The following is a 10,693-nucleotide window of genomic DNA, read 5'->3' on the forward strand; positions in this document are numbered from 1 at the left end:
CCAAAGGACAGCACGTCCCTCAATCTTACACCACAAGCTACTTCACCAACACAATGGGGCGAAGGAGGCAACACAAGCCTCAGTTTGGTTATGAAATGAAGTGTCCTCTGACCAGAGACAGAGACAGGCCTCACTCCAGACCTTCACCCATGACCACCAGGAAGGCCAGGCCCTGGATTGGATTCCCTTGGAAGCAGAGATGTCAGGAGACACGGGAACTGACAGTCCTGGGGGGGTCCCTCCATCCCCTTCCTCACACCAGCCCCGTCAGAGCAGACGCTCGAGCCCACCTCCCTGTCTCAAGGCGCAAATCGAGGAAGCTCACCGAGGAAAGCCACGTTGACAGCCCTGGGCTTGGGCGGACACAGGATGGACACCGCAGTGATGACCCCCAAAGTGCCCTCCGACCCGATGAACAGCTGCTTCAGGTCATAGCCTGTGTTGTCCTTCCTCAGGGAGGTCAGGCAGTCCAGGATGGTGCCGTCGGCCAACACCTGGGGGCGAAGAGAAGCGTGTTCACCCACCTGCCAGCCTCCTGACACCGCGTCGGTCGCCTCTGGGGCCAGGTGTCACTGCTGCAACAGCCTGCGGTCATGCCAAGAGGCTGAAGGACGGACTTTCCTCCCATATGAGTGACACCCCCCCACACACAGCAGCTCACTGCCCAGGGGGCATGCCTGGGGTTGGGGGCAGTGGGGAGGCTCCCTGGGAGTAGGGCATTGAGAACGCACAAAAGAGCCAAGCCCAGGACCCAGCCACCTCCGGACCCACCAGCCGTAAGGCATCAAAGCTCCCGAGCTGCCGGCCTCTCCGCGTCCTGTGTGCTGGTACTGTGAGTTGGAGGCTTATACAGCTCGTGAGTGCAAGAAAATAATTTATAATGAAGATAATCAGTGGCTGGCCAGAATAAAAGCTACTGGAGCGTCACAATTTACTGGATGGCAGCAAAGCATGGTTTTGTGTTTGCTTTGTCCACTTGGGTAAACAGGACAGAGAGCTCTGCCCATGACACTCGGCTGGTGAGGGTGTGGGGAAATGGAGGGGCCCTGGAGGAACAGCGGTCGACAGAAGGTCACGAAGCCGACCCTGGATGAGCCTTCCTTCACACCCGGCTCCCGGAAGCCCACCACTGCCAGGGCGGTGGCCCCTGTAACTGCATTCTCTCCGTGTGGCCCGAGGCAGTGGACACAAACTCGCCCTCTCATGGGAGGGCAGGGCAGGGCCAGGCCTCCCCCAGTATGTAGCCTGCACGTCCCTGAGGGGCCCATGCACCTGCACCACCATGTGGGCCCACGAGAGCCGCGAGAGGACACCCCATGGCCACCTCTGCGCCAAGCGGCTGCCCCAGCTCACCACTTCCAGGCCCAAGACGGTCCCATGCAGTGAGCCGTATCGAAGAAATCGCAGGCCCCCGGCGTTGGTTGCCACGTTTCCCCCGATGTGGCAGCTGCCCTTGGCTCCTAAGTCCAGCGGCATGATAAAGTCCCGTTCCTCCACGTAGCGGCTCAGCTCCTCCAGGACGCAGCCCGCCTGACAAACCAGAATTCCTGCAAAGAGCGCCCAGGCTGCCACAGCACTCGGCTTCCAGTGGGCCCGGGGCTGGTGGGGCCCACCCCCATCCTGCACAGGCAGGCCACCCAGAAGGAACATCAGCCTCAGCGCCAGGGCCGAGGAGAAGAGGCGCCCCCACATCGCTGGCCCAAGGCTGAACACACCCAGGCCTAACAGGACCTTTATGATTATAGTGACACAAAAGAAAAATGGGTAACATGAAAAGAGAGGGAAAAACTTCCCGCCCACACATGCTCCTGGAAAGGAGCAGAAGGGGGAAGATTCTCGGCTGGGGCTGAACCTGGCCCTGGGCACGTGGGATAGTGTCTGGAGACATTCTGGGCTGGGGGTGCCATGGGCACCTCGTAGGCAGAGGCCAGGGATGCTGCTCAACACCTACAGTGCAGGTGCCTGACCAGAGAGTGACTGGGGCCTGGAGCCCGGCCTTGTGGGGAGAGGCCCAGCTCCAGAGCAGGACCCTGGCACCCTGGGTCTGCCGCGCCACGTGACCACAGGATCCCCTCATGCCTGCCATGCCCTGGCGCCCTGGGTCTGCCGTGCCATGTGAGCACAGGATCCCCTCTGCCTGCCACTCTGCACCGCACACACCTCCAGAGCGGGCTGGAGCCAGAAGGGACTGGAGTGACAGCCCTCACCATATGTCATCAAAGTGACCCCACAGCAGGCATGTCTGGAGAGGCCAGGCGAGGTGGGGGTGGGCGGCCAGGCTACAGACGCTGGTTCTTTCCCCAGCCCCGCCCCTGACTCATTCGCCCACCCAAGCACTGCAAGTCGCAGACGCTGGCAAGGAAGAACTCCACCAGCACCAGGAGCGACACCTGGGCCCCGAAGGGCGGCACAGGCTCACCAGACACACTGTGGAAGCTGAGGACCTGGTTCATGCGGGCAGTGGAGAGGATGATCTCGTCAAAGACGGGGACGCTGCCACCCACCATGCCTGTGTTGCCCCCCTGCGGGTTCACGGCCAGGTTCCTCTCGTGGCAGTGCCTGGGATGAGGACAGGAAGGACATCGGGGCTCTGTCCCCACCCCCACGCCACCATCCCCAAGGACACGCCACAGGACCAGTGCCTGACCCCAAATCCTGATTACTCTGCTCTGCCTGCAGCCCCGGCAGGGGGTCCTCCCCAGCTCATGCATGTGAGTGATTCTGAGGAAGGACAGATGCCAATCCAGGAGCCGTGCACAGGGTGACGGAAGTGGAGGCCCCGATTCTAATGTCGTATAAGACTTCCCTCACAGGACAGAACGTCCTACACGCCCCGCTCCCGTCCTTCCCGTTCACACTGTGCTCACAGAGGGCCCAGCCCAGGGCTCCTCGACCGCACTGCCCCTTCCACCCTCTGCCTGCATCTCCCCACCCTTGGCCCATCCTCCCCCAGATGTGTGCCCAAGGATACCTCCTTCCCAAGCAGTCTGCACCTTTGCAAAGCCCCAAAGCCTTGAGCACACCCAATGGGTAAGGGTTTGGAGAAACCAAAGCTCCCTGACTTGGAGAGAGGAATCTGCCCACGTACATTAAATAAACCCTGGAGGCAGCAAGCCCCAGGGACGGAGTTTAACAGAGTAAGTGCAAATTGCCACAAAGTACCTGCTGAGGATGATCTAAAGCACTGTCTACAATCATGGAAACCTGGAGACCAGTGCCACCCTGTAGCGTGTCCATGGGGGAGGATCTTTGCTGTTACAGATGGTGCCAAGAAATGTGCAGGGGCAGCCAGGCGCGGTGGCTCAAGCCTGCAATCCCAGCACTTTGGGAGGCCGAGACGGGCGGATCACGAGGTCAGGAGATCGAGACCATCCTGGCTAACAGAGTGAAACCCCGTCTCTACTAAAAAATACAAAAATCTAGCCAGGCGAGGTGGCGGACGCCTGTAGTCCCAGCTACCCGGGAGGCTGAGGCAGGAGAATGGCGTAAACCCGGGAGGCGGAGCTTGCAGTGGGCCGAGATCCAGCCACTGCACTCCAGCCTGGGCGACAGAGTGAGACTCCGTCTCAAAAAAAAAAAAAAAAAAAAAAAAAAGAAGTGTGCAGGGGCATTGCCAAATGGGGGGAAATGATTACACACCATAGATGCACTGAGATAGCACTTAAAAACCACAGAACAAACACTGAGACACACAAATCCAGATGTCATCGGCTGGCTTCACACCGTGTCACCCCAGCTGCCCACAGGCTCCACGAGGAAATGACCGGCAGGCAACACAGAAGGGCTTGGGGAGCCGGGCGCCACCACCTCACCTGAGGATGTGGGACACCTCTTCCGAGGTCCGTGGCCTCAGCAGCACCTCGCTAGAGCCTGTGACAGGAAGGAGACCCCATGAGACAGCGTGGGGGGAGCTGCGGATGAGGCAAGTGGACGCTCTCCCCAGAGTCAGCTTTTTCTTTTGGAGACGGAGTCTCGCTCTGTCGCCCAGGCTGGAGCGCAGTGGCACGATCTCGGCTCACTGCAACCTCTCCCTCCTGGGTTCAAGCAATTCTCCTGCCTCAGCCTCCCGAGTAGCTGGGATGACAGGCACCCGCCACCACATCTGGCTAAATTTTGTATTTTTAGTAGAGATGGGGTTTCACCACGTTGGCCAGGCTGGTCTTCAATTCCTGACCTCGTGATCTGCCCACCGTGGCCTCCCAAAGTGCTGGGATTACAGGCGTGAGCCACCGTGCCCAGCCCCCAGACAGTGATCTTATTTGGGAAGCTGAGGAGAGAGAATCACCTGAGCCCAGGAGGTCGAGGCTGCAGTGAGCTATGATTGCAACACTGCACTCCAGCCTGGGTAACAGAGCAAGACCCCATCTCAAAAAAACCAAAACTAGGTCCCACGTGGGAGGTGGCAGGCCGGGCACTGGGCAGTGTGCAGAGGTGGGTGAGGCTGGGCCCATGGACGAGAGTCCCACAGGCCAGGCATTGGTGGTCTGAGGTTGTGGAAAGGTCAGCTCGGTCCCATGGTAACGGGCTGTCTGCAGGCTTACGCCACCACACTTCGTTTCGTGATGTGTGCGCACCTCACACGCAGACACTCGAGACCTTGTGGACATCCTGTCACTCCTCAAGCTTCACCCATTAACATCTTTGATTATCTTAGACTGAATCAGTTACTAGGATGGGTTGCCAACGAGTGATTTTCCTAAATCCAACCGTCCACCTACATTTCCTTTTATTTCTTTTGAGACAGGGTCTCACTCTGTCACCCAGGCTGAAGTGCAGTGGTACAATCACAGCTCACTGCAGCCTCAACCTCCTGGGCTCAAGTGATCCTCCCACCTCAGCCTCCCAGGTAGCTGGGACTACAGGTGCCTGCCACCACACTTGGCTAATTTTGATATTTTTAGTAGAAACAGGGTTTCACCATGTTCCCCAGGCTGGTCTTGAACTCATGGCCTCAAGCAATCCACTCACCTCAGCCTCCCTAAGGGCTGGGGTTACAGGCAAGAGTTGCCGCGCCTGGCCTCTTAGCTGACCCTGCCACGAGGGAGGGCCTTCCCCTTGCTCCCATTCACATGTTTATGTAGCTGCTTATTCACAGTGATCAGGGCTCTCGGCTTCTCATTTTATTCACTGGGCTGTAAGTCTTGGCTGCCTTATTTGCTGAGTGCCTGGATGTGACCAATGGGAGCCCTCTAAGCTAGTTGGCCGGTGTTGCTAACCACTGCTGCCCCAAGTGAGCTGGCGTCTTTCTACCTTTGGGTTTCCTTGAGACGACTTTCCCAGGTGATGGGGGCTGCAGACAGACAGCAGGTGCAATCACAGGTGCCTGTCACCTCTTCACAGAGCTCTGAGAACCAGGCTGTGGTGTCCACCTTACTTTTCTGATTGGAAAGCCACTTAATCTCTCTTTCATCAAACCAGCAATGTTTGCAGAGGGGCCTGCTGGGCGCATGGGCCTTGGCAAACACTTCAACGCAGCACCTGAGGGAACTGTGGCACCTGCGCTCGCTGCATCCCTGTCCCCGACTCAGCTCGGGAGCCCCAGGACTCATGGCAAAGCTTTCAACTTGGGCACACTTGGGATGCACTGTGACAGGGTTCTCAATACATACATGAGTGCGCCCCAGAATGCAGGCCAGGCTGCATTCCAGACACAGAATGTGGACAGAAGGACAGAATTTCCCACTCCTGTGATGTTTACCTTCTAACGGGAAGGATAAAAAGGACGGCTCCCTCCCAGTGGTCCAGTGTTAACTAACGATGGGAGCCCCACAAAGAGAGAGGGGGCCGTGGGGGCAGAGCCGCCAGAGGTGACACAAGGGTCCAGCCTGTTTTCACACCGCGAAACCCCCACCTTCCTGCCAGTGTAGGCACGCTCACTAAACGTCTGCAGCATCCATCCTGAGCAAATGGTCTAGATTTTTGAATATGATGCTTAATGAGTTTTCAGAAGTCTAGACACGCTTTCGCTCCAAAAGCAAGCCACACTAAGGGGCAATTCATCTAAAATTCAACAACTAAGCCTCACCTCAGTAAAAACCTGCTGAGCAGACATTCAGGACCAAACCTGTGGACTCAAAGATGAGTGAAATTCAGCCTTGCCCTCACCAAACTCCGGGCAGCTGGATGCAGAGGAAGGTGCCCTCCCACTGGTGCACACAGACACTGAGGGGCGGCCCTGCAGCAAAACAGGGTGTCCATTGCCACGGACTTCCAAAAAGGGTGCTGACTGGAGAGAGGGGTCCCAGGGGGACAGCCAATTCTTGCCCAGTCAGGCTCAGGCAAGGTAGGGGAGAGGAATAGTGTGGCCACCCCTCAATCTCAGTTATAGCTTCCACCCCACTCCTGCAAGCTCTGGGAGAGCCCCCTTGCCCACTAGTGCAGCAGCAGCATAGCCCAGGGTGCTGGCCTCTGTGCAGGCTGGGAGCACGAGAATCCAAGCCTTGTGCTCAAGGCTCATGCTAGGTTCCTGCCCCACTCACCCACGTGGCGTTCCCAAGGCAGTGGCTCCAAGCCCCATTTCGTAGGGCAGGCACTGAGGGTCAACTGCCTAGGGCCACCCAGGCAGCAGTGCTGACCCAGGACTGGGGCCTGACTTAGCCAAGCCCAGAGTGGACGTCCATCCTCACCTGGCTCCAGGGACAACAATCATGAGCCCGCAGGCCCTGGGCCATGGTGGACGCTCAAGGCTGTAGCTTGAGATCACCCCAGAGAGGTCCTTATTTAGGGAGCAGGGTGAGGGTGGGGGCCGTTCCACTCAAGAGAGCTCCTATGTAGTGACCATTGGTCCAGCAATTTCCAGTGACTCCCAGCCTTTCTGCAGGAAAAGAGCTGCTTCCAATATCTAAGCCTAGATCCCAGTTGAACTTGCTAACTTTCTGAACTGTTTTAGCATACACTGCACTCCCAGATTACATGGTCTGGAAACTTTGAGTGTTCTTAACACTTTCAATCTTCTACAAGGGCCAAAACAACAACAACAAAAAGATAAAAACAATTCCAGATCTTCCCAATGACAGCACACCAGGTGCTATGTTCAGCCCCAGGACCTGGTGCCAGTGCTACAGGTTTAACTATATCATTTTGTTGTAAATTAGAGTCAACCAATTCTCTTCTACCTCGCTTTACTATTTTAGCAAGAACACCATGTTGATTTTTTTAAATTGTGTAAGCACGTAGGTTATGTTATCTCAGAAATCATTTTTTTTTGTCACCCAGGTTAGAGAGCAGTGGTACCGTCACAGTTACTGCAGCCTCAACCTCCCAGGCTGAAGCTGTCCTCCCACCTCAGCCTCCCAAGTAGCTGGGACCACAGACACACGCCACCACACCCAGCTAATTTTTAATTTTTTGTAGAGATAGAGTTTCACCATGTTGCCCAGGCTGGTCTTGAACTCCTGGGCTCAAGTCATCTCCCACAGAACTGGGTTACAGGTGTGAGCCGCCACACCAGCCTGCAATCATTTCATAAGAGAAAACTAGGTTAGGTGCGGTGGCTCATCCCTGTAATCTCAGCATTTTGGGAGGCCGAGGTGGGTGATCACCTGAGGTCAGGAGTTCGAGACCAGCCTGGCCAACATGGTGAAACCCCATCTCTACTAAAAAAAATACAAAAATTAGCTGGCTGTGGTGGCGGAGGCCTGTAGTCCCAGCTACTTAGGAGACTGAGACGAAAATCGCTTGACCCCAGGAGGTGGAGATTGCAGTAAGCGGAGATTGTGCCACTGCACTCCACCCTGACAGGGCAAGACTCAGTCTCAAAAAAATAAATAAAATAAAAATAAGAGAAAACTGGGCACTGTTACCAAAAGGAAGTGCCAGACCCGGAGGCTGAGAAGTTCCTCATTCATGCAAAGACTTGTAAGCCAGTGAGCAGGAGTGCAGTGGGAGGAGAGGAGCAGGCGTGGCCAGCCAGGAGCCCTTCATCTTACCTAGTGGGTTCCAAAAAGGTATGTCCGCTTCCCAATGCCCCAGGACCTGTGAATCGGATCTTATTTGAAAAAACGCGGCTGGGCGCGTTGGCTCACGCCTGTAATCCCAGCACTTTGGGAGGCCGAGGCAGGCAGATCAGGAAGTCAGGAGATCAAGACCATCCTGGCTAACACTGTGAAACCCTGTCTCTACTAAAAATACAAAAACAATTAGCCGGGCATGGTGGCGGCGCCTGTAGTTCCAGCTACTCAGGAGACTGAGGCAGGAGAATAGAGTGAACCCAGGAGGCAGAGCTTGTAGTAAGCCGAGCTCGCGCCACTGCACTCCAGCCTGGGCGATAGAGCGAGACTGCATCTCAAAAATAAAAAAAGAAAAAGAAAAAATAGTCCAGCTGAGCGCCGGGGCTCATGCCTGTCATCCCAGCACTTTGGGAGGCCAAGGTGAGTGGATCACCTGAAGTCAGGAGTTCAAGACCAGCCTGGTCAACATGGTGAAACCCTGTCTCTACTAAAAATACAAAAATTAGCCGGGCGTGGAGGCAGGCGCCTGTAATCCCAGTTACTTGGGAGGCTGAAGCAGGAGAATTGCTTGAACCCAGGAGGGGGAGGTTGCAGTGAGCCGAGATCGCACCACTGCACTCCAGCTGGGGCAAAAAGAGCGAGACTTCGTCTCAAAAAAAAAAAAAGAAAAACGGTCTTTGCAGGTGTAATTAAGTTGACAGTACTGAGATGAGATCATCCCGATTACGGTGGGTCCTCAATCCAATGAGAAGTGTCTTTATAAGACAAATGGAGAAGTGTCACAGAGAAGAGAAACTTGTATGAAAAACAGAGGCAGAGACTGGAGTAATTTGGTACCTGGGGCCACCAGGAGCTAGAAGAGGCAGGAAGGCGCCTTCTCTGGAGGCTTTGGAGGGAGTAGAGGGAGCACAGCCCTGTAATACCCTGATTTCACACTTTTGGCCTCTAGAGCTTAAAGAATAAACTTGTGGGGTTTGGTGGGGAGGGGAATTCTGTTTTTTTTTAGAGATATAGTCTTGCTCTGTTGCCCAGGCTAGAATGCAGTGGTGAGATCACAGTCCACTGCAAACTTGAACTCCTGGACTGGAGTAACTTTTTTACTGTTTGTTTTTTTAATCCTGGGCTGGCTAATTTTATTTATTTATTTTTATTTTTAGAGATGATGGGGGAGAGGCGCGAGTTGGGGGGCGGGTCTCGCTACGATGCCCAGGCTGGTCTTGAACTTCTGGCTTCAGCCTCCAGGGCAGCTGAGAATACAGGCAGAGCCACTGCGTCCAACAAACTTGAGTTGCTGGCCGGGCGGAGTGGCTCACGCCTGTAATCCCAGCAATTTGGGAGGCAGAGGTGGACGGATCACGACGTCAAGAGATCGAGACCATCTTGGCCAACATGGTGAAACCCTGTCTCTACTAAAAATACAAAAATTAGCGGGACGTGGTGGCGGGCGCCTGTAGTTCCAGCTACTAGGGAGGCTGAGGCAGGCAAATCACTTGAACCTGGGAGGCGGAGGTTGCAGTGACCGACATCGTGCCACTGCACTCCAGCCTGGCGACAGAGTAAGACTCCGTCTCAAAAAAAAAAACTTGGGTTGTTCTAAGCGACTCGTTCGTGGTCATTTATTCCAGCAGCCTGTGGCGGTGGACACGCCCCTCTCAGCGCAGCCAGGGCTGCCCCCCACCCAGCTTGTTCTCAGCTCGATTTGAAGCCTCCACCGGAAGGCGCAGGGGAGCAGGGACGCGGCCCCGCCGCAGCTTCGTAAGCCTCACCCACCTCGCAGCGTCCGCATCCAGTCCACGTTGGGAGCCTGCAGCGCCTCCGGGTCCGTGAAGACCCCGCCGGGCACGATGCGCTCAAAGGCGGCCAGGTCCTGCTCAGACACCGTGGAAAACGGCAAGCGCCGCACGGGGTAGCGCTCCCGGGTCAGCGGCACCTCGGGGGTCCCGGGGGCGGAGCAGCAGCCCCTGCGGGCCAGGGGGCCAACCGGCCGGCCCTCGGCTGCCAGGGCACAGGCCCCGCGCGGCCCCGGGGGACCGCGGAACAACCACGCGGGCCACGCCAGCAGCTGACGGCGCAGCATCGCCGCCGGGACGGAGGCCTCGGGCTCCTCCTTCGGGGCGAGGCCGGTACTCAGGGCCCGGGGGGGGAAGGGCCGGGAGTTGCTGGCTGCGCGCCTGGAAATGGCCAAGGGGAATTTCACGTTTTATGCACATTGTACAAGTTGAAAAACGCTCGCAGAAGCAGGGAGAGGGGCAGGAGGGCAGCAAAGGGGAAGGCTCCGAGCACCTGGGCCCTCCCCCGGCCCGGCCCGCAACCCTGCGAGCGCGCGAAGCCCCCGCTGCCGGCCTGGACTTAGCGACACGCAGGCTCGCCCCGGACCCCAAGCCACTACGCTCGCTCCCAAGGGGACCCCGCGGACGCGCGCGCGGTCCACGCGGTCACGTGACAAGCTGCAGTGCCGCCCCCACCCCCGCTCACAGGCACAGATTGGCTGACGGCGCCCGAGATCGCGCCCTGCGACCCCCACCCGCCGTGGAACCGCAGCCCGGGACCCTCAGCCGAGCGCTCCGGGCGGCCGCGCGCACGCACCCGCGACCACGTCTCGGGCTCCCACCATCAGCGCCCGCCGCAGGCCCAGAGCCGCTAGGCCGGAGTGTGCGGGACGACGCCGCGCCTGCGCATTGACGGCTCCGCCCCGCCATCGAAGCCCCGCCCCGCGCTCCTAACAGGTCCCACCCACTCGTCAT

The 10,693-nt window shown here is 57.3% G+C and overlaps 1 protein-coding gene across 5 annotated transcripts in view; it reads right to left on the bottom strand.

The window, feature by feature from the left end:
• The window catches only part of D2HGDH (D-2-hydroxyglutarate dehydrogenase), a 33,485-nt gene extending 22,812 nt beyond the window's left edge, over positions 1 to 10,673 (bottom strand). The window contains exons 1-6 of one of the 5 annotated variants that reach the window (XM_033229451.1): positions 10,536 to 10,673; positions 9,720 to 10,120; positions 3,813 to 3,870; positions 2,420 to 2,559; positions 1,354 to 1,547; positions 326 to 494 (exon numbers count right to left, since the gene is read on the bottom strand). In XM_033229451.1, the coding sequence (XP_033085342.1) occupies positions 326 to 494; positions 1,354 to 1,547; positions 2,420 to 2,559; positions 3,813 to 3,870; positions 9,720 to 10,120; positions 10,536 to 10,648 (1,075 nt within the window). In that variant the 5' untranslated portion in view covers positions 10,649 to 10,673. Of the gene's footprint in view, positions 1 to 325; positions 495 to 1,353; positions 1,548 to 2,419; positions 2,560 to 3,162; positions 3,286 to 3,812; positions 3,871 to 9,719; positions 10,121 to 10,424 lie in introns of those variants that run through there. The other 4 variants (XM_033229450.1, XM_033229452.1, XM_033229454.1 and 1 more) reach the window with 4 other exon arrangements.
• Positions 10,674 to 10,693: the final 20 nt, after the last annotated feature.

Source organism: Trachypithecus francoisi, unplaced genomic scaffold, assembly GCF_009764315.1.
Source record: "Trachypithecus francoisi isolate TF-2019V2 unplaced genomic scaffold, Tfra_2.0 Lachesis_group13, whole genome shotgun sequence".
Taxonomy (NCBI): Eukaryota; Metazoa; Chordata; class Mammalia; order Primates; family Cercopithecidae; genus Trachypithecus; species Trachypithecus francoisi.